At 37.6% G+C, this 24,010-nt stretch overlaps 1 protein-coding gene across 1 annotated transcript; it reads left to right on the forward strand.

Annotated features, from left to right (window-relative positions):
• Positions 1-9,187: 9,187 nt before the first annotated feature.
• On the forward strand, positions 9,188-19,972 carry C3H6orf58 (chromosome 3 C6orf58 homolog). The gene is made up of 6 exons (XM_062187709.1): positions 9,188-9,488; positions 11,787-11,873; positions 13,674-13,858; positions 14,737-14,837; positions 18,730-18,968; positions 19,872-19,972. Exons 1-6 carry the CDS (start codon positions 9,188-9,190, stop codon positions 19,970-19,972), a joined length of 1,014 nt encoding a protein of 337 aa, XP_062043693.1.
• Positions 19,973-24,010: the final 4,038 nt, after the last annotated feature.

The following is a 24,010-nucleotide window of genomic DNA, read 5'->3' on the forward strand; positions in this document are numbered from 1 at the left end:
TAAGACAAATTGTCTACCTCTATGTGCTACAAAATTATCTTCAATTTACTTTGTGTCTCGAATTATTACACACGACAGTATCCATGGGATGAGGACAAGTAATAGTGTGAACAGGTTTGTAAAAGAAGCAGATGCAGTAATCTTTGTGGCAGACCCTCAAGGCTCTCTGCAAGTGTTTGTCAAAAGGATTTTGGGAAAAGAGCGGCAAGATGGCGGAATAGGAAGGGAGCACACTATTAGTCCGGGGGAGAGACACTTTAATAAAAGTGGAGATACTGCAGGGTCAAGGAAGAGTAGGGGAAGAAACAGCAAAGGAAACTCTTACGGAACTAGTGATTCACAGTGGACCTGCATGGAGAGCGTGGAAGCCCAAGTTCGGGACACCAGCGGCAGAATCAACACACCAGCGCTGGAACGCAAGGTGAGCCGAACATCAATAGCCTGAGACACCAGCGGGCAAGTGGAAAGAGGAGACTGGAGGGAACTAGGCTTGAAACTCCGTGGGGAAAAGTTCACCAGGCTAATTAGAAGAGAGAGAGGAAAAAAAAAAGTGACCGAAACGGACACAAGTTTCTCTCTCTCCGCTCACCTCTCAAAGGCGAGTAAGACAAAGAGCAGGTGCCATTTTGACATACGTCATAAGCAGGGTGACCTCAGGTCTGCACTGGCCCTGAGCCTAGCAGAAAAACCTGACTCTGGGGGGAGGGGTGAAATAACAGGAGATTAGCATCTAACTTGGCAGCCCAGTGGGAGACTGCAGGAGAATTGGAGCCCACACTGAGGGCAGCACAGATTCCCTGTGTGGTCCTTGGGAAAGAGCTTCTGATCTCTGGCTCCTGTGGGTATATCATTTGCCTGCTAACTACCTCCAATTACGTTCAGCTGTGCAGAATTACTTCCCTTTTGAATCAAAAAAAAGAAAGAAAGAAAGAAAGAGATTTACCACACCTAACCTGGGAGTGTCATCTTTGACACACCCTCAACCCTGAGGAACCAAACACAGCTCTCAGTCCACACTCATCTCAAGCCTCTAAGGCTCCACTAAAAGCAGACAGTCCACTTAATATAGAGCCATAGTGTAACAAGAAAAAACACCACAGTGAAGAAACCAAATATCTCCAACATGCCAAACAACAAACGCAAAAACCGAGGTAACAAGAACAAGGAAGACACTATGACACCCCCAAATGAAAAAGACACCCCAATTCAAGATTATAAAGATGATGAGATCGAAGAAATGCAAGAAGCGGATCTCAAAAAATTGATAAGAACATTAAGAAGTTCTCAAAAACAAATTCTTGAACTACAGAAATCCCTAATGGACAAGATAGAAAATCTCTCTCGTGAAAGTGAAATATTAAGGAGGAATCAAAATGAAATGAAACAACTAGTGGAACAAGAAACAGTGATAGTGACGAGAAATCATAATGAAATGAAGAATTCAATAGATCAGATGACAAACACATTAGAGAGCCTTAAAAACAGAATGGGCGAAGCAGAAGAGAGAATATCAGACTTAGAAGACAGAGAACAGGAAAGGAAACAGGCAAACCAAAGAAAAGAAGAAGAAATTAGAAATCTAAAAAATATTGTCGGGAATCTACAGGATACTATTAAAAAACCCAACATTCGGGTTCTAGGAGTTCCTGAAGGCATGGAGAGGGAGAAAGGATTAGAAGGCATTTTCAGTGAGATACTAGCAGAAAATTTCCCAAGTTTGGAGAAGGACAGAGGCATCTTAGTACAGCAAGCTTATATAACCCTAATAAACATGACCAAAAGAGATCCTCACCACGACATGTTGTAATCAAACTCACCACAGTGAAACACAAAGAAAAGATCCTAAAATGTGCAAGAGAGAAACGTCAGATTACTCTTAGAGGATCTCCAATTAGACTCACAGCAGACTTCTCATCAGAAACCCTACAAGCTAGAAGGGAATGGCGAGACATAGCCCAGGCACTAAGAGAGAAAAACTGCCAGCCCAGAATATTATATCCTGCAAAGCTCTCATTTGTGAATGAAGGTGAAATTAAGACTTTTCATAGCAAACAGAAACTGAAAGAATTTGTTGCCACTCGTCCTGCCCTGCAAAAGATGCTTAAAGATGTGTTACACACAGAAACACAGAAACATGGTCACCAATATGAAAGAAGGTAAAGGAAGGAAACCTCACAGCAAAAGATCACAGGAAGCTCAATTTCTCTTTGACATAGAATTAAACTCTGATGCTCTGTTAAAGCAATGTGTTAAAGTAATCTATTATGTTCTCTTGATGTCTGTTAAATTCTAATTGTTCAAAAACAGCTGAATTTTTATTAAGAGCTATGGGTTATTTAAATATGTGCTTTTTTCAAAGATTTGAATAATCACCTTGTAACAATGATCAAATTTGGTCTATGTTATGTCATGATTTTAAGGAATCTTATTTCAACCAGATATTTTAGATTTTGAGCCTTCTTGGCATTCATTCAAAAAATCAAAGTTTCAAACAATCTGGTCTCTAAAATTTCCAGTAAATCCTGGACTTTGGTTTTTGCAGTTTGGGCCCAACTGAAAAATCGAAGGACCTATGTCTCTCATCTTATAGAGACACCAACTAATCAGGCTATTTGGATTATATTAGAAGTACTGTCAAGATGTGATGTGGTACCAAACTTTAAGTTTCTATAATGGAAAATGCTATTAATACAAATGTTTGAGAATTAAAAAGTCTAATGATCTTGTGTTACTAGACATGATAGTTATCTTAATGAGAAAGTCCCAGAGGCCTAAAGGGTTAAATACTTGTAAAATCCTACAGGTGCTTTCAAAAATACTGTGAAGTAAGCAAGTGCCTCTTGTTGGTTGAGGAGTTTATAATTTTAAACATGGCGACTTAAAGTCTTTTGTCATCCACAGTTATATATGATTTGCTGCTCATAAAACTAAAGCATTGTTGGTTCTGTGTTTAGCTGTCCTCCTATAGGTTCCTATGGACTTTTTCCAGCCACTTCTATGGTATTCAGTACTTTGGGATGGCTCTGTAAACAGATGAAGCCAATAATGTATTAACAGTACCAACTGAGAGAAAGTATGGTTAACTGAGGTTACTAAAAACAAAAAGCAATTCAAATCAATTGGCAATCTGCAAAAAGAGTTAAAGATTTTAGAAGCTATTATTAAAATTGCTATATTGGTCTATTATGCTATGTTATATGTGTGTACATATTGTATGTCCACATGGGGAAATTTTATTAAGAGTTTTATTTTAAATGGCTTTAGATAAGATTGTCCATAAATTTAAGCTGCTAAAATCAATCAAAGATACATTTCAATTTGTGTGACCTGAATCTGTGTATCATATGTTTTAAACTTGTTGGTAGAAAGAAACTAAAAACATTTTAGATGGTTGTGCTTAAGTTTACTGGCTAAACAAACTACACCATGTTAGATATTTAAGAGGTGTTTTCAAATACATGATTCTTAAAATTTATAGAAAGCATCGGATCTTCTGGTAAATGTTTTCTTAAGTTGTTATCTAATGGTTGAAACGGTTTGCTAAGTATTCATGTGATATTGCTATTGTCAGCAAGCGATCTAGGACTTGCTCCCTCATTTCTCTATTCTAAGCCCAACTTGTTCTTTCATTTCTCTATTCTCTTCAAGGTAGGAAACTAATTCTATTATGAAGGAATCCGTAGGACACACAATTTAATCTTTAGACCTTATAAAAGAGATGGCTAACATTTTTCTGCAATAGCATAGCCAAAATAAGAACTTAAATAATAATCTCATAGCTAGATTCACTTTGCCATCAGCAAAGTATACAGTAAGTAGAAAAAACCTCCCTTTCAGACCAAAGGGAAAGAAAGTTTTAAAGTGAGAATATAATTTTCCTCATGGGCATTGTCTACCTTAGAAAAACTACTACAGAACATGCCTGTGACTATAGACTTATAGTTCAGGCCACAGAAGATTAGAGATGGGACATGGGCACTCCCTGGACTTGCATCCTCTGGTCTGCTTTAACACAAACCAGGAGGAAAAGAAAGCTAGGCATCAGAAGCAATGGGTGGCAGGCCTATTAATGGCTGATCTGTACAGTGATCTGCCCTCAAGGAGACCCAACAGGCCAGTCCACTGCAGTGGCTTTCAATGTGGTAAGCCTGGGCTTCAGCAGAAGTCAGCTTGTGAAGAGCCCTGGCAGTTCTGCCAAGAGTTGGATCACTGGAAATGGACCTGCCCTGGAGTCGAAGGATGCCCAGGTCAGAGCCACAGATCTTATTGGCTCTAAGCTGAAAAGCCCTTCACTCAGCCCAGCTTCCAGAGTGACCACTGCAGCTGAGGATATGGTCAAGTAGGGTCAGCAACATTGCAGGCAGAACTGTAAATTTCTTGTTAGAGATGCCCCCTGCCTTTACCTGGCCAGCTCTCCTCCCAGGCCAGCCAAGTAATGAAAGTCAACAGAGTGCCTTCCCCTAGGAGGTTCACACCTCCCTTAGTATATACCCCATGTGAAGAGATAGATAGGTCTGGGCCTCTTAACTTACAAGGCCTAAAGCCCACCAGATTATTATCAAGCCCCTTCTATCAGGTTCTATTTGCCTCTCAATCAGAAAAATTACTTGTAGCTTAGACAGCACCTTTCTTAGCTCCTCTAATAATGACTCTGTCCTTTGTTCTAGACCCTGTCTAGCGCACTTGGGCCTCATTCCTTTGTAATCATAACCTCTACTCTACCACCAATGGCTCTACTCCCAACCTGTGTGTACTGATGGTCCTCTTCCCCACTTAATGCTGTATAATTGGTCAAACCTGGTAAATGCCACTCTTAGGATCATTGGTTACTATCCTCACTCTGTCTTTTATGACCTTGTCTAAATATGATCAGAGTCGGCAAACTTGGAAGGCTTCCATAGCCTTGGCAACTCATAACGAGAGCCTAGGGTGGTTACTGGCGCCATAAACTAGAGTGTCAATTTGTTGGGTCAACAACAGGAGCCACTGTGCACTTGCTCCTCATGTGGGATCTCTGTCCTTAATGTGCTGTACATTTTGATTTAACGCTATAACCAGTACTCAAACAGTATGTTTCACTTTGTGTTTCTATGTGGGTGCAAACTGTTGAAATCTTTACACTAAATTGATCTTCTGTATATAAAGAGAATTGAAAATGAATCTTGATGCAAATGGAAGGGAGAGGGAGTGGGAGAGGCGAGGGTTGCGGGTGGGAGGGAAGTTAGGGGAGGGGGAAGCCATTGTAATCCATAAGCTGTACACTGGACATTTATATTCATTAAATAAAAGTTAAAAAAAATAAAAAGAGCTATAATAAAAAGCTGACAGATTGTTGGTTTCCAACCTAGCCTGAGTAACCAGTAATGGATTTGTTCTTACTATGAAGAACTACTTACTGAACACAATTTAAGAAAGGAAACTTGTTTTCAGATATTGGACAGTAATACAAAACTGCAAACTCTGAGAGAGCAAAAAAAAAAAAAAAACAGATGAAATGAGTTTTATGTTACATAGTTTATCATCTAGATATTTTCCTTACAGTGGTTAGAGAGAGAACCCAAACCCCTAAATGGAGTGAGAAGTGTTCACAGTTTGTGGAGGCCCAAGGAGCTGGAATTTGTCAGGCAAGTGCTACAGCCTACCCTACAGAGAAAGAGCCCCTGAAGGATGCGTAGGGCTCACCTGTTGGGAAACTAATAGCAGAGTAGTGTCTAGAGTTCATCCACGGTTGATTCTTGTTTGAATCCCAATCAGCCCAAGAGCAGAGAGCCTGCTGAACACCTGAGACATCAGTAGAAAAAGCACTGGGGCATAGCTGTGGAGCTCCTCTAGTTCCGGAGTAGAGGGCATGTGAGAGCTCAGCTGATGAGGGCTCTCTTCCTGGCTTACACTCCCCCATCTCTCACCGTGTCCTCGAATGACTTCTTGGTGTGTGCTTCTGGAGAGAAAGAGCAGTCAGTCTTCCTCTTCCTAGGCTTCAGGGCTCTCTGATTAGGACACACAGACATATGATTTCCTTTAACCTAATTACTTGTGAAAAGCACTATCTCCAAATACAATTGCATTGTCATGATTTCAATATATAAGTTGCAGGTGGGGACACAACTTAATACATAGCATGATTTTGCATCCATATGAATAAAACTCCCCAAAAATGGTCAAATCATTAAGGTGAACATTAAGTATTTTAACAGCCAGAACAATGTTCTCCTTTTACAGAGTGAAAATAAGTTGAGAAATTTTTAATCCTTAACATTATGACATCTACCATGTCCAGCATCCAAACAAAGGAAACATTAACAAATAGAGCAGGTGACCCCAAATCAGAAAAAAACCCAGTCTATGGAAAGAGACCCAGAAATGGCAAAGATAATAGAGTTGGTCAAAAATGAATTTAACACAGTTGTCACAAATATGCTACAGGATTCAGGGCTGGCTGCCTGTGGCGCCGGCATCCCATATGGGCGCTAGGTTCTAGTCCCGTGTGCTCCTCTTCCAGTCCAGCTCTCTGCTGTTGCCTGGGAGGGCAGTGGAGGATAGCCCTGGTGCTTTGGCTCCTGCACCCGCATGGGAGACCAGGAAGAAGCATCTGGCTCCTGGCTTCGGATCAGCACAGCACTGGCCGTAGTGGCAATTTGGCGAGTGAACCAACGGAAGGAAGACTTTTCTCTGTGTCTCTCTCTCTCACTGTCTATAACTCTACCTGTCAAATAAATTATATTAAAAATATGCTACAGGATTTAAATGTAAAACTAAGCCTAAAAAGCAGTGAAATATAAGATTAAATATAAAAATCAAGCATGTGTAAATACACTATATAAAAGGAAAAATTCACTGGATAGGCAGAACAAAGTTTTTTAGGAGTAAAAAATTAGTAAGTTAAAATCACAAAAACTGAACACTAGGAAAAAACAAGGCTGAAAGGAAAGCAGGAGGAACCAGCACTGTGGTATAATGAGTTAAGCCTCCTCCTGAGGTGCTGGCATTCCATATGGGTGCCAGTTCATGTCCCAAATTTTAATTTCAGCTTTTCTGGTTCTAAAATTCTTGTTAATATTTCTTATTCATATTGTGTAAATTTATAGACTAACTTGTTAATAATATTGAGTCTATTAAAGAATATGATGTGATTTTTAAATTGTGTAATTTTATTAGTATTCTTAGTCTTTTCCAAATAGAAGTATCAAAATTGCATTTATTCCTAAATATATTATTGATTTTAAGATTCTTTTTCATTATATTTTCACCCATTATACTTTTTTTATTTTTATTTTTTGATAGGCAGAGTGGATAGTGAGAGAGAAAGAGAGAAAGGTCTTCCTTTTTGCCGTTGGTTCACCCTCCAATGGCCGCTGCGGCCGGCGCGTCTCGCCGATCCGAAGCCAGGAGCCAGGTGCCTCTGCTGGTCTCCCATGCGGGCGCAGGGCCCAAGGACTTGGGCCATCCTCCACTGCCTTCCCAGGCCATAGCAGAGAGCTGGCCTGGAAGAGAGGCAACCGGGATAGAATCCGGAGCCCCAACCATGACTAGAACCCGGTGTGCCGGCGCCGCAAGGCGGAGGATTAGCCTGTTGAGCCACTGCGCCGGCCTCACCCATTATACTTCTAAATAAATTTTATAAATGATTTGATTTCTAGCCATTTTATATTAAATTTGTTTTTCTTTTCAGTTACTCTCCCAATTTTTTTCTGCTTTATTTTCCAAATATTATCAGGTTACCTGTAAAAATAGTATTGTTACTTTCTCATTATCAACTTTATACCTCTAATTTTTTATTACTAACTTTATTTTATAGTATCCTCAATGAAAACTTAAATAATATACTATTTGTGTCTTAATTCTGACTTTAAAAAGGATGCTTTTCAAGTTTCTACCTTGGGAAAGATTGTGGCATTTCAGTTTAGAAAAATAACTCTTATAGTTCATTTTGATGTAATTATTTTTTATAAAGATGGCATGCACCATTTTAATGTCGAGAACACTTGTGTTATTGATGTACAATAAAAGATTAATTCTTAACACTTTCCTTTTTATGCTAATATGTCCAGAAAATTGCATAATTTATGATCAAATGGCTACAAGGTAAATGATTTGACAGGAGTAAGGAGTTGAATCATGCTGACCACACAGGAGTAAGGAGTACCTTTTTGGCTTACTAGCAAACATGAGGATTAATTATGCTAATAAGTGAGATTTTCAGATAAACTGCCCAACAATGAGATAAGCATTTAGACAAACCCCCAAACAATGATTTTGTGTAGACAGCAGTATTTTTTTTTTCTTCAGGTAAAATTCAGATTTAAGAATTCAGAGATACCTCATGTTTCCCTAGTTCCCTGGGAACTAGGCAACGTCCAGCTTTGTATTATGTCATCCCTACGATAATGCCTTGTGCTTACAGGTCAAAGTTGAGTTTCAGCCATCATATGTATAACCCAAACCACTACATGGAGGAAGGGAAGAGAAGGAGGCACATCCCATATCTTGCTATAAGGACAAATCCCGGAAATTGTGAACATCATTTCTGTTTATGTTCCAGTGGTCAACAATTAGTCAAGCGGTGGCTTGTGCAAGGGATAGCAGAAATTAAGCCTTAATTCTGTGAGATCACATTATCAACTATATTTTCAAGATCTTTTTGCTGATAAAGAATAGAGAATGGATCCTGAGAACTAACTAGAAGTTTTTTCCAATAGACTGGTCACTCTATTTGACTGAGATATTTGGATATTCTTTATATTTTAGGCTAATTTCTTGAAGCACAAACTTAAGACTATACATTATCACAAATCTAGCATTTCTGTCTTCAATCATTGAATACTTTCCATGAAATATGTTTACATATTATGAGAGAGAAACAATCTTATGGCATCAGTGATTTATTTTGTAACCATAATGTGAAGTTGGAAATTTGGAGGCAGTTTTTTTTGGTCAACAAATTGTTTTATTCAACATATCATAGAGAAACCCAGTCTTAGGATAAGGTCTTGTATAGTGTTTTGACACTGTAGAAATTGCAAAATTAAGTTATCTTAAATGCTAGCTAATATATCCATTTCCTCTTCATACTCACTGTATCTAAGAAAAATAGTGTGAAGTGTTGATAAGCTGTGATGTAAGAAAATATCGTGACTTCCTCCTCCATTTTCCAATAAAAGCCATGCCACAACTCCTCAGCCTCGGCACGATGGCTTTTCTTCCTTTCTGCTGTTGTGTATTAGTTGTTTGCTTTACTGCTTCTTTAGCAGAAGCTTCTGGTCTCCCAGATCTGTATCCTCCATTATGGGAAAAAAGTCCTGGTCAGTTCAGTGATTTCAAGGTAGAGAACAACGTGTACATTATTAATCCCTGGGTTTATCCTGAGAGGATGGGGATGTATAAAATCCTACTGAAGCAGACAGCAAGGTATTTTGAGAAATTTGGACCAGAAAATGAACAAAATATTTTATGGGGATTGCCTCTACAGCATGGCTGGCAATATTCTACAGGTAGGAATATCTTGTTCTTATTTAATGATCTACTAATATAATCATGAAGTATTTGGGAAGTGAAACTTTCTTTGTACTGTATGTTTTAGAAAACAGACTCTTTTCCTTTCCTTCTTTCTGGTTATAATCTTTATTTTTCTCTGCCTTCATAAATTCTTCCTATGTAGACTGTCTCTTTCCATAGAAACTTCAGTTGAGGAGTAAGGCATGGTTGCAACCACAAGAAGGCAAAGTGTATAATTTTGAACATTTTAAAAAACGTTTACTGAATTCCTATTAAATGTAGTAATGCCTTTCTAAGCCCTAGGATAAATAGAACAGTCAAATAGATTTACCTTAAAGTGGCAGGGGATATCAAATTGGTTTGGATTTCTTGAAGATCTAATTGTGATTACTTGATGATACATATGGCTTATAGATGAGCACTGCCTTTCAGGAGTATTTGAAGGATTGATTCCTTTTGGAAATAAGGTCTGTTACACTATACAAACAGAAATATTTGAGATAAAATACTTGCCGCGGACCGGCTCTAGCGGAGACACAGACCGAGGGAGAACAAGGGCGAAGGCTCTTAGGAGAATCAGGAATCGGCGGGGAAATGACAGACAGACACACACGTTGAGTATGCTGCTGCGATTTATTATAGTAAGGCTTGGGTTTATATAGTAAAGGACAATGCTACAGGCAAATGTAAAACTTTTATCACAAAGGTTGACAAAATGAGTTAAAACAATGATGTCATATGAGTGGTTTTATGAGGAACATAGTGGGGACATTGTTTTTAGACAATTTACTGAGAATGAGAATTGACCTTTGGGTTAATGGGTAATTTTGTTTTATGAATTGTTTAGGGGAATTACTGCCCAAAGTTTTGCTTGCCTTTTAGATACTTGGAGATAATCCCTGAGTAATCTTAACATTTCTCTGTCACTATAATGGGAACCTAATGATATGTTTTGACTTGCATTCCTAGCTCCCTCGTAAACAGCTTTAGTAAACAGAGGGGCAAAGATTGTTTGATATTCTCCATAATCTTATGGGAAACGTTAACTTCTTTTTCTTGATTTTCTTGTTTCTGATAATTGTGAGAGCAAGCAGTAAAGTGTAAACACAGCAGGTAGATAATGCATAATGAGATCATCAACAGAGCAGGGACACAGTGTCCCCAAAGTCAGCAAGGACAGTCTTGGCTTCCATTATGTGAGTCGGGGGTCATTACAACCGCGGACTGCACAGGATCCGCCTGAGGCCCCACTCCACAGAGCTCTAACCTCAACCCTGCAGCCTTAGACCCCCAACGCAGCAACATCTTGCTACGCGGGTATCACAGCTGTGGGCGTAGCAAATACTCATAAAACAAAGGATATTTTTATTCTGTTTGACAGAAACTCTTGAGAAGGAGTGATAGCTGTTGCCAACTGCAAGCTGATAATATAGTCAAGAAGGATATTATTGAAAGAAAGACTAGCCAGTGCCGCGGCTCAACAGACTAATCCTCCGCCTTGTGGCGCCAGCACACCGGATTCTAGTCCCGGTTGCCCCTCTTCCAGGCCAGCTCTCTGCTATGGCCCGGGAGTGCAGTGGAGGATGGCCCAAGTGCTTGGTCCCTGCACCCACACGGGAGACCAGGAGAAGCACCTGGCTCCTGCCATCAGATCAGCGCGGTGCTCTGGGCCGCAGTGCGCCGGCCGCAGCGGCCTTTGGAGGGTGAACCAACGGCAAAAGGAAGACCTTTCTCTCTTTCTCTCTGTCTCTCTTTCTGTCACTGTCCACTCTGCCTGTCAAAAAAAATAATAATAAAAAAGAAAGACTAACACCATAGCAATTTCACTTGGCATTGAAAAGAAGCTCATTCCCAATATTTATGTAGTATATGTGTACCATGTAAAATGCTGTTGACATTTTTTCTCACTTCACACAGCAACGTAAGTATGTAGTAAATATTATTCCCATTTTATAGCCAAGGAAACAAAGACAAGATCCAACTAGTCATGACAAAGAGATTTGGTTGGATTCCTGGTCACTTTTTAAAATCGTATGCTTATTGCTTCAATAATTTTTGAGGCTATGGAGAAGCAAACAGAATACTAATACTTACAAAAAGTAAAGAATATTTAAGAATTCTAAAATTAGAAAATTGTGGTTCTTTTAAAGAAAAGATAAGAAATTGGCTGAGAGGTAGGAAATAAAAAAGAGTGGTGGGAGTACAACAGGACATTTACAAATAAATGTTTGTACAAATTGTTATAAGTAGCTCTAAAATGTGCTTACGAACTCACTGCATCCTGTCTCCTCTAGGCCGACTAGCTGATCCCAGCGGACAGACACACTGTGGCTATGAATCTGGAGATCCTTTGTGTATCTCTGTGGACAGCTGGTGGGCTGGTAGGTTCTCTTACACAGCAAAGTGGATATTAACCTTCCCCAAAGAAAGCAGCTAGCAGACATAGAAATAACAGTCCTATTCAATTTTTAAAAGATATTGATTTCATCATGTCTTTTGTGTCCTGTAAGTGACTTTATACAATTTAAGAGCAATAACATGAATCATGATTCTTTGTGATAGATTCAGTTTTTTACAATACGGAAACAATGAATTATCAAGGGGCATGGCCTCACAGGGACCAGCACCGACAGTTATGTAGAAATTACCAGTAGTGACAGGGAGCCTGTGAAATGAGGAGAGATGAAAAGTGAGAGGCCAGAAAAAAGAGGATTTTTTATTTTGTCCATAGATGGTGAGTTTTATATTGAAATTCATAAACATGTTCATGACACAAGTCATTTATTAAAGAATAACCTCAAGCATTAGTCATACACTTAATACTAAAATAACCTGAGGGAATTTTCTATTTTATTGATTTTGAATTTTATTAATGAAACTAGTTTACATAATAAATGCTTACATTTTACACAATAATTTTACACAATAATTTTATACAATAATTTCTTAGAGATCATCACTTGCAAAGACTACATTAAAAAATATCAGTTTCTCAGAGTTACCCTTTTCATATGTACCTGTATTTTCCTCATGCTGTCCCCATTCTTTTCAAAGACCCCAAAACAGCAGTGACCACAGATCTAGAACTCAGACTTATTCTCAGATTGGCTCGGTAGTTGGGGTTGTCCTCCTGTACTGGGGCAGAGGACCACATTCACAATGCATATCTATGGTGAACAATATTCTGCTTCACTGACTAGTAGTAGTATATAAACCTCATATATAATATATAACTAAACTAAAATGTCTGAATCTGCTGCAATAGATTATTCCCAGGCAGACATTCAAGGGTGACTTGTTTGATTGTTAATGAAATGATCCAGTGGTTTATTGGCAGAACTTTTCCATAATTGTTGCTTTAGAGACAGTTATTCTATCACAAGGACATAGTGACATCAAGTTCACAATTAAAGTGATAAATGTAAAACATAAAATATCCATTTCCCAAAACTGTAATCATGTTGGAACATTTTAGGAAAAAAAATGTAATTCACAGTGCAATCACAGAGATTTTGTGCCAATATATGTAGATAATTTGACAGCTTTCTTCCATTTTTACTTAATGATTCAATAAAAGGCTATTACTAAATCTAATAAAATTACTTTTTTTTTATATTTGCTTGGAAGTCAGAGTTACAGAGAGAGGGAGAGACAGAGAGAGATCTTTTATCCTTTAGTTTACTCCCCAGGTACCTGCAGCAGCAAACACTGGACCATACCAAAACCAGGAACCAGGAACTTCTTCCAGGTCTCCCATGTGGGTCACAGTGTCCTAAACACATGGGTCATCTCTTATTGCTTTTCTCAAGCCATTAGGGTGTTGAATTGGAAGTGGAACAGTTGGGACATGAACTAGAGCCAGTATGGGATGCTGGCTTTGCGGGCAGTGACTTTACCTGCCACGCTACAATGCCAGGCCCCAGTAAATATACTTTTTGTTGTATAGTGTTGTAGTGAAGTACTTAGACCAATATATATTCATAATTGCAGGATACCTATCAGAAGCAGTTAAAGTTAGCTATGTGATCTCTGGGGGAATATCATTCATTTTTGTTCCCTAATGCTTAAATTTGATGACATGTCTCTGGATCTCTAAATGTTTCCTCAGTGACTTATGACTTCTTTAAAAATATCCTCTTTGACACTTGTTTCTAGTCATAATAATTCGGTTGTTCTCACAGATGTGAATTATTTCCTGAGTGCATTACCCTTCCTTGCTGCCGTGGACTCTGGCATACTGGGAGTATCTTCAGACCAAGTTACACTGTTGCCACCTCCCAAAGATCAGAGGAAGTTTTGTTACAACGTTTCTAGCTGCCGTTTATCCTACCCTGAGAAAATGATCGCTTGGAATTTGTTTTACCAGGTCCAGTTTTTAAATTTTGTAGTTTACACACTTAGGAGTTGGCTGTGTACCACTTCTTGTCTTGGAGTTTGTGCATTGTGTGATGTTCTCCTTACTAGTAAAATGTAAAATTGTTCTGCAAGATATTTGAAAAACAGACAATGTAGTAGAGAGTACACGGCATTTTATCCACTGCCCCAATGCACTATTAACACAAAATTTACATATTTTTCTCACCTGAAATAAATTATACACAGAAGTTGGGCATATAGGATTATGTTGCTTAATAGTGAACAAGCAATTCTGATCAGTTGAAACTTCAGAGCAACTGAAGGAACTGGGGAGAAATGTGATAAACTTATTGGTTTTACTTATTTTAATTAAATTAGCATGTGATCACACATGGGTAGAACTAAACCATTATGTACTGTTCTAAACTAAATGTTCAATGCTCAAGATAAAATATATCCTACATGGAGTACAACAAATGATGAGAAGATAGAAACTTACCAGTTCCTTACACTCAAAATTACTTTAGATATCATTAAATTAAACATTCTAGCAAATTTTCTCCTTTTGCTTCAGATTTTATGGTTAAGACTTTAACAATGTTATTGGAAAAAATGGTGAAAACATCTCTTGGCTAGTACAAAATATGGACTCTTTGAAGATAGACAAAGTTTGTTTCTTTCAGATGCATGCATTACTAGTGGAAGTAATGAATACTTCCTGTGTTCATTACAAAGGTTGGGGACTGAGGTTTTACACATATTAGTTGTTAGAAATAAAAGTCTTCTTTCGGGTATAATATCGCTAAATTAAATATTTGGACAAGACTGTTTCAAGGAGAGGATTTGTTACAGTTGCCCAAATATTAATGTTTCTTTTTTATATTTTAGTATTTGCAGTCACCTTCTAGCAACTTTGATGACTTGTTGAAACACTTATGGGCTGCACATACCTCAAGTTTGGAAAACATACCTGAACATTTTGAGGATAGGTAAGAATTAATACAAAGTTACCTTTATTTAATCTACTACATTATTTTTCATGTTATTTGTACCTTCTCCTTCTTCCAGAGTGCTTTTCAAGCTTAACATTACATAAAATTTCTAACTCTTGGAGATTATGGTGATGAGGTATAAATATTTTGGCCTAATTAAACTTAAAAATGTTTCATGAAGAAGGGTAAATATCTAAAAAAAAAAAACCCAAGAATTGCATTAAAAAGCAGGTATACATGCAACACATAACATATTTCTCAATTGTGAAAATCAAATAGAATGTAGATTTGTGGAGGATGATGAAATTGACTATGGATACATAATTTAGTGGCATGTACTTGGGAAAAATTCACCAGCTTCAGAGTTTGCTGATTAGACAGTATACAAGATAAAGTCACTCTACATATTGGATAACTTTATAATTAAAAGTATAAGAATGACTTGGATTTGGAAATGTATGATACTATCTAGAGGAACAAATCAACCACTTAGGTGATATATGAGTTAGAAATTTGGGTACAGACATCATCAGAAAGAAAGAGGGGAAGGCTCATTGGACTGCATGAGTAGATAACGAATCCAGGTAAGAACATCCACTTAATGTTGCCTCTCCCCTGATTCCATGATCCAGCAAGGTAAAAGCCTTGGTCATCAGATTCACAGGGCATTTCCTCCTCTTTTTAATGACATGGTCTTAATAGTAAATTTTCAATTAGGCAGTAGAGACGTTTACTCCCTTGTCATAGTCTATGATATAATTTGGGCTTGTAGCTGCCACCACAAAAGCTGTAACTTGACTGCTCCTTGTCTTCTGATGAAAGGAAGCAGGATGAAATTATCAGACAAGTTTCTTGAGTAGAGATGGTCAATTCCATTATTTTTATTTTTTTATTAGTTTTTTTTCACTTGACACCTATTTCAAGTTCATTTAAAAAAACAAATAATTTGCTATGCAGAAATTTGAATCTGATGAAATCCCATTTGTCTGTTTTTGTTTTTGTTTCCTGTAATTTTGGGGTCTTCTCCAATGATTTGCACATATCACAATACATACATATATCAAACCATCACATAGTACACCCTAAATAGGTACACTTTTTATTTTTTAAAGATTTATTTATTTTAAAGGCAGGATGATAGAGACAGAAATGGAGGAAAGAGTGATTTTCCATCTGAAGGTCACTCCCTAAATACCCACAAAAACCAAGGCTGGGTTAGGCAGTAGGTGTCCCAATTGTTGCCTTAACCTGCTGTGCTACACTGTTCACTCCTATAAATTTTATATATCAGTTCAAGAAGTTAAATCAACAGAAAAACACAACTTCTAAAAAAAATTATTTGAACAGAAAGAGAGAAAGAGGTTTGCATTATTAGTAGGAATGTTGGATCAGAGATGGAATAGGAGGGACTGGAACAAGGCTCTTTGTGATGGGATGCAGGTGTTTCAAACAACATCTTAATCCAATGCATCAAATCTGTGCCCCCAAACCACAGCTTTCAAGAACTACTTTTTAAATTTTCATATATTTGAAAAGGAGGGAGGGAGGAAGGAATGGAGGAAGAGAGAGAGAGAGAGAGAGAGAGAGAGAATCTTTACCCTGCTGGTTCATTCCCAAAATGCCTGCAATAGCCACAACTGGGCCAGGCTGAAGCAAGCAGAACTCAGTCTCGGTCTCCAGTGTCTATATGTCCGTCTCAGAAATCCAAGTACTTGAGTCATTATCTGCTGCATCCCACAGTGTGCATAAGCAGGAAGCTGGAACTGGATGCTGATTTGGGACTTGAACCCTGGCACTTTGAAATAGATGCAGGCATCCCAAGTGTCATGGTATATTAAATTTCTGTGTTAAATTTCTATCCCTAAAACCATAACTTGAACATGAGAAAAAAGACCATGTTAAATAGTTCAAGTTAATTCATATTGCATTTTTTTACTTGTAGGTATATTTCATTCTCTTATGTATTTAGGCATTCAAGCTCAACATATTTATTTCTATTTGCGCAACAGAATTATTTTTGGAAGTCATGTTTTTATCAGGACAGCTTACTTAATTGCTTCAAAATCATACAACATGAAATTTCTAGGGGTGAATAAGTTTAAACTTTTGTATGATTGTTTCCATCAGAAATATATAAACTAAAAGGCATTCATTTTACTAGTTGTCAGTAGAATCTCCATACTTGCTAGTTATAACAAATAGCTGTTTTTGACTAGCACATATATTTCTGAAATATATTTCTAACTGACTTTAGGTGTCAATAAATGCTCCACTTAAATGATTTTATCAAGAAAATATTTATTAAGTAAATTAAGAACAAAGTAGAATCATGAATTGCTTAATGATGGGAATACATTCTGATAAATGCATCATCAAGCAGTTTTGCCATTGAGTAAACATCATACAATGTACTTAAACAAACCTGGATGTTGTAGCCTACTACACATCTAGGCTGTATGGTATATATGTAACCTATTGCTCCTAGGCTGCAAAGCTCTAGGGCATGTCACTGTACTGAATGCTGTAGGCAATTGTAACACAATTAGAAATATTTATGTATTTAAGCATAGAAAAACTACAGTAAAATTTTGGATAAAAGGCTCGGCTTTGTGGTGTAGCAGGTTAAGCTGCCACCTGTGACGCTGGCATCTCATATGGGTACCTGCTTGAGTCTCTGCTGCTTCACTTCTGATCCAGCTCCCTGGTAACATGATTGGGAAGGCAGCTGAAGAGGGTCCAAGTACCTGGGCACCTGCACCTACGTGGGAAACCCATAAGAAACTTCTGGTTCCTGGCTTCAGCCTGGCCCAGCCCTGATTGTTGTGGCCATCTCAGGAGAGAAGCAACAGATGTAATATCTGTCTCTCTCTTTCTCTGTAACTCTGCCTTTTAAATAAATAAATAAATCCTTTAAAAATGATAAAATTGGAACACCTACATAGGGCACTTACCTTGAGGGGATCTTGCAGGACTGAAAGTTGCTGTGAAAGTCAGTGAGTGAGTGGGGAGTTAATGTGAAGGCATACAGGATGACCTTATAATGGTGTAGATTTTATAAACTTACATATCATACATTTAGGCTACACAATTCAATAAATAATTTTTCTTAACCTTAGTTTACTATAACTTTTATATTACATAAACTTGATTCTTAAGTTTTTATTACTGTTTTATATTAACAGCATTAATACAAACACATTGCATAGCTTTGCCATATATGGAGCAGATAACGTCTCTGGGGGAACAAGTATGCTTGCAAAACTGCAAATCGCTCAGCACACTTAGACAATAGAGGTGAAAGACATGAGTCGTACAGTTATAAAACTATTTTCTATGTCCTTAACTTTTCATCTTTAGTGATATATTCCTCAACTAGGTGAGAGAATTTAGCTTTCTAGGATATTCTCCAGTAGAAACAAAGCTCAATAACTAGAAAATTCGATGAGAAAATCAGACATCTAGTTCTCAAAGATGCTCTGTTTTGAGTACCCTCTGACTCTAGGAGCTAAAAAGTTTTATGAAGGATGTCTGCATCCAGCAAAAATTTTACTTGAGAAATTTAACATTTATTTCTACATAGCTATAGAGTGTGCCTGGGTCTTGGTCTTCAATTTGGTTATTATATAGTATTCAAGTATAACTTGCCTAGCTCGACAAGACAAAATGCAAAGTACAATATAAGCAATTGAAGAGATGATCCTTTACTGGCTTAAAAATTAGATATCATCACATCTCCTGAAGGATGGGCTGAAATCATCACATTATAAAATCTATGTATGAAATAATGATTTATTTAATTTGCTGGCAAAAGATAATTGTTTATGAAGGAAACAGGGTTGAAATTCTGAGGTGATTAATGTAATTATGTACTTTTACCCTTGTCTTTTAGATATACCTATTATTCTAAAATAGAAACGGAATTTGGCAAAAATTGGACACTGACTGTGGGATATTTAGCTGCATCTCGTTTTCCTACAACCATGATTCGAGTCCATAAGGCCCAGCAAGGCCTGCCACCACGAATCCTCACGGACACTGATGTAGCACCATTCATCAGTGACTTCACTCCTTTCCAGAACATAGTGTTGTCAGCTCTAAAAATTCTTTGCAGTGTGCATAAGTTGACAGGTAAGGATCCTGCCTGACCTATTTTTCTTAATTTCTAATTTACATTAAACCCAAAGAAGAAAAATTTTCAAAAGAAAACCTGGTGTGATGAATGAAATTACTAGTAAGTGGACTTGTCTGGATTTCTTCAATCCAAACATCGATAGTCATGTAAGAAATCATTGGCTTGAGCCATTGAAATTCTGGATTTCCTAAACAAATAAAAGCAAAAGGATTCTCTCACTACAAGTTTGGCAATCAACATGCCATCCTCATTTCCTATACACGCCCTGAATCACTGAGCTAACACAAGAACATTATACTGTTAATGTTTTTCAAAGCAAAAAAAAATTGAATTTGAAAGATTTTATGAATAAAATTAAACACAAATGAATTAAGTGTATGTTTTTAATCTTTGCATTTATTAAACTAACAAAAATGTTCAAACATATTAAACGCCATACAACTGAAGTTTCTTCTTATTCAAGGAATGGTCCTAATGCCACATTCTCAGCCAGTATGTAGCCTTCCTTCATGCAATGAGGAGCAAACTGTCTCCTTCCAACTGGGGAGATTTAAAAATTGAGTTAATTCATTTCATTCTGTTTAAAAGAAATGTAGTGTTTCTTTTAATGAATTGCCATAATTTCAGACACTACTGTTGTAAGCTATTGTTAGTAACATAGAAATGGCACTCAATGTATACTTTTCTCATATTATTCATGATTTTACTATTCAATTCATGGAAAGATAGTAAAATAAAATCAACAAGTCGGATATTATCCAATAGTACTGCAATTAATGTAGTAATTACATAATTTATGATTATTAAAAAGAAATGAGATAAAGCCACTGAGTTATCTATTGCCCAGTAGTACTTTAAAATGTTTTCATTTACATGTAATACTTTTCTATCTCTTCCAGGATCATTATCTTTGACTGGATGGGAAGTTTTAATGAACACACAACTTGCAAGAAAAATCTTTGTAGAGATGGTTGATGGATTTATTTTCATCTCTAATTAAAAACTATGGACAATACCAACAAATTAAAAATGAATGTACCCAAATTGTTGGCAATTAGTAATCTCAAAAAATTAATATGATTATTACCACTGTGATTTTATTTTTTCTAGTGTGTTTGACTAACGCTCATTTATTAGGATCTTATCAATTCATTCTTAACTTTAAATTCAAATGAATACAATGATTATTCCATCGAACTAACAAGTCAATATTTTCAAAAAAGTCAATTAGGAAGACGTTTACAATCAAAGGAGATGGCTTTCACCTCCTAAAAAATCACTAAGAAATTTAAAAGCAGGTAGTAGGCTTGTAATACTCTTTTGTTGTTATCCTATGAAATCTGATCTTATAAAATTTAGAGCACTATAACTTGCTGATTTATAACTAAAATACAAAACATATTGAAATAAAACTGACAGTCAATTTAAGTGTTTAAAACTCATAAAACTGAATTGTTAAATACAACCCTCTAACTGAATTGTGATTTGTTCTGTGTCTAGCAATTGACCTCAAGATTTCAGCAATTGCACGCTAGAATTTTTGTCCTTTGACCTACACTTGAATGATTTGGGGTCAGATCTGTCAGGGTTGCTCTCTTTTCAGAGTAAGCACTGACCAGGACATGGTGACTTCTAGATCCAACATGAAGATTTCATATGAAGATTTTCCCAGGGCCTCATCCACAGAATAAGCCTACTTTTGGGAAATGAAGTTAAATAAATTGGTTTGAAAAGCATAGATACTGAAGTGGGAAAAGTCATTTAAACCCCAGCTCTGTTGTTCACTGGTGCCATGAGCTAGTGCGATTCTCTAATGTCCCTGTGCTTCAGTCTATTTTGATGAGTAAATACATGAATGTAAAATACTAGTTCTCTTCTCAACATATCTAAAGCATCATTACAAAACAGCTATTGTCACAGTAATTGTATGTTTTTTTTTTTTGTTGTTGTTGTTGTTTGTTTTTTTTTTGACAGGCAGAGTGGATAGTGAGAAAGAGAGAGAGACAGAGAGAAAGGTCTTCCTTTTTGTCGTTGGTTCACCCTCCAATGGCCGCTGTGGCCAGCGCATCGTGCTGATCCGAAGCCAGGAGCCAGGTGCTTCTCCTGGTCTCCCATGCGGGTGCAGGGCACAAGGACTTGGGCCATCCTCCACTGCCTTCCCGGGCCATAGCAGAGAGCTGGCCTGGAAGAGGGGCAACTGGAACAGAATCCTGCGCCCCAACCGGGACTAGAACCCGGTGTGCCGGCGCCGCAAGGCGGAGTATTAGCCTGTTAAGCCACGGCGCCGGCCTAGTAATTGCGTTTCTAGATAATACATGTTCTATTGCTGGGAAAATACAAACATTTGTGATGAGCCAATAAATGTTGACTCCATAAACACACACAGCATTTCTCAGTAGCTGCAGAGGAGGTAGTGTAATAAACGCCCTCCCAAGTCGCTCTTCCAAACCATGTGAAAATACATATCTATGCAATGTCCATGTAACAGTGAAGCCTCAATGTTATATGTAGAGACAATGTGGAAAGACCAAATAAGAGAATACTCAACCAATACCAGTGCGTGAAGCCCACTGGCTTCCATTTCACCCAGCAAGCAAAAGTAGAGTAAGATAAACTGCAGGTGAAGATCCAGGAAAGAAGTTCACTAGCAAAGGAGCCTGAGTATGGGATGGAGTGACCACTAGAAAGATGAAACTGAAACCGATTCTGAAATATGCAGAAGCAGTAGGCAGATTGCCACAGCTGAGTACACAACTGTGGGGTCATATTTCAAAATAAGAGTGTGTAAAAGGGCTAGGTCTGTGAGTTAAAGGTAAAATGTCTTAAAGGTAAGCTGGTTTAAAAGAACAGGAAGTTTCCAGTGACAGTCTTAGGAAAGTACAACTTCTGAGGAAGAAAAAGACAAATAAGGGATATGAATGTAAAAGCATTCAAACAGAAAGCCCAACGTTAAAATATTAGAAAAAAAGTGGATGAATTCCTCTTTTGCTTTGGTATAGGCACACAGTTCTTAACTATGTCAAAATGTGTAGGCAATAAAATTGATTGGATTACATAATAAGTAAAAATGTATATAATAGAAATAATATAGACAGAATGTAAATTGTCTTGGTGAAAATATTTAAAACACAGAGCAGAGAGAAGGGGAAATATACTTCATATACAAAGAACTCTTAAGTTTGAAGGAAAATTGATTGAAGCACAGAAAAAAAGGAAGTGACATTAACAGATGGTACTCTTAGAGATGTAAGTCACATGTCAGAACAGAAATAAACAGATTTACATGTTGTACCCTTATTTGTAACTTCAAAATATTGGAAACAACATATAAACCCCAAATATAAGAGTGGATGAGTTAAAAAAAAGAAGGAGTAGGAGGGGGAGGAGTTTGGGGAAAAAGTAGGAGAAGAAGAGGAGGAGGAGGAAGAGGAAGGGGAAGAGGAGGAAGAAGCAGAAGAAGAAGGAGGAGGAGGGAAGAGAAGGAGAGAAATCTTTGTATCTTTAAAATGAACGATGAAGGCTATTATGAGCAGATATGGATTCAATATCAGGGCACATTATTAAGGAAGAATAACAAACCTCAGTTAGAAAGAAAAGAAAATAACCGAAGCTAATAATCAAGATTGGCATCTGCATTAAAAACATGCTGGCATCAAGAACCTCTTAATAGAATGCTGAGAAGGACACATTGACTGGTTAATTTTAATCAATAAGTTATTCTTTGTATGCTTTGTACCACATGCCAATTCATCTCTATATCCCTTTGATCATTTTCTTGTTCTTCTCAATTATAGCTGACTCATCGTTGCTGTCCTCAATATGTTTTCTTTTCTTTCTTTCTTTTTTTTTTTTTTTTTTTGGATAGTGAGAGAGAGAGAGACAGAGAGAAAGGTCTTCCTTTTTGCCGTTGGTTCACCCTCCAATGGTCACTGTGGCCAGCGCATCGCGCTGATCCAAAGCCAGGAGCCAGGTGCCTCTCCTGGTCTCCCATGCGGGCGCAGGGCCCAAGGACTTGGGCCATCCTCCACTGCCTTCCCAGGCCATAGCAGAGAGTTGGCCTGGAAGAGGGGCAACTGGGATAGAATCTGGCGCCCCAACTGGGACTAGAACCCGGTGTGCCAGTGCTGCAAGGCGGAGGACTAGCCTGTTGAGCCACGGCGCTGGCCTAATATGTTTTCTAAACTCAAGAATGTATATTTTTTTTATAAGGTCATTTATCTACAAGAATACAGCCAGCTGACTGACATACCTAATTCACAATCTAAATTTACAAGAGATAGACTTTATCAGAAAAAAACCTATGACATTGTTCTCGTCTATCAGTTGTCACCCCTAATTCAATAAGGTATGAAACTTTGTTTATAGGCCGCTGTTGTACAGAAAAATGTTAGGCTGTTGTCAAATAGCAGTGAGTAGACAGAGAGATACCCCATCCCTCTTTTCACTCCCTTTTTCTCAAGAATCTACTGCATCCTCATCCATTGAAGAAACCACTGATAAAATTGGCAGTCAACATAAAAATATTGCATTGTATACATAAAAAAATGAGAATAGTGTGAAAAATAATTTATGCATTTGAGGAGCAGAGTGAGGGGGAGAGAGAAAGAGACAGACAGAAAACAAACACATCTCTCATCTACTAGTTCACTCTCCAAATGCCTGCAACAGCTGGGGCTGGTTTAGTTGACGCCAGGAGCCTGGAACTCAGTCTGTGTTTCCTACATGGATGGGAAGGACCCAGTTACTTTTCCTATCATCTGCTGCCTCCCAGGGTTTGTAGTAGCAAGAAGCTGGATTTAGGAATCAGAGCTGGGGATGAATTCAGGTCCTCTGATATGGGATGCAGGCATTCTAAACAGCCTCGTAATTGCTGGGCTAAATACCATTATACAAAATGCTTTCAAATGAAATATATTCTGATATATTATATTTAACGCAGCTAATAATATAAAAAGAGAAGCTGACAGAGAACATTAATCATTGTAAAATTGAGTTAAGTAAGAACAAAATTGACATGTTGAGATTTGATTATTTTTTA

This window comes from Lepus europaeus, chromosome 3, assembly GCF_033115175.1.
Source record: "Lepus europaeus isolate LE1 chromosome 3, mLepTim1.pri, whole genome shotgun sequence".
In the NCBI taxonomy this organism is placed as follows: Eukaryota; Metazoa; Chordata; class Mammalia; order Lagomorpha; family Leporidae; genus Lepus; species Lepus europaeus.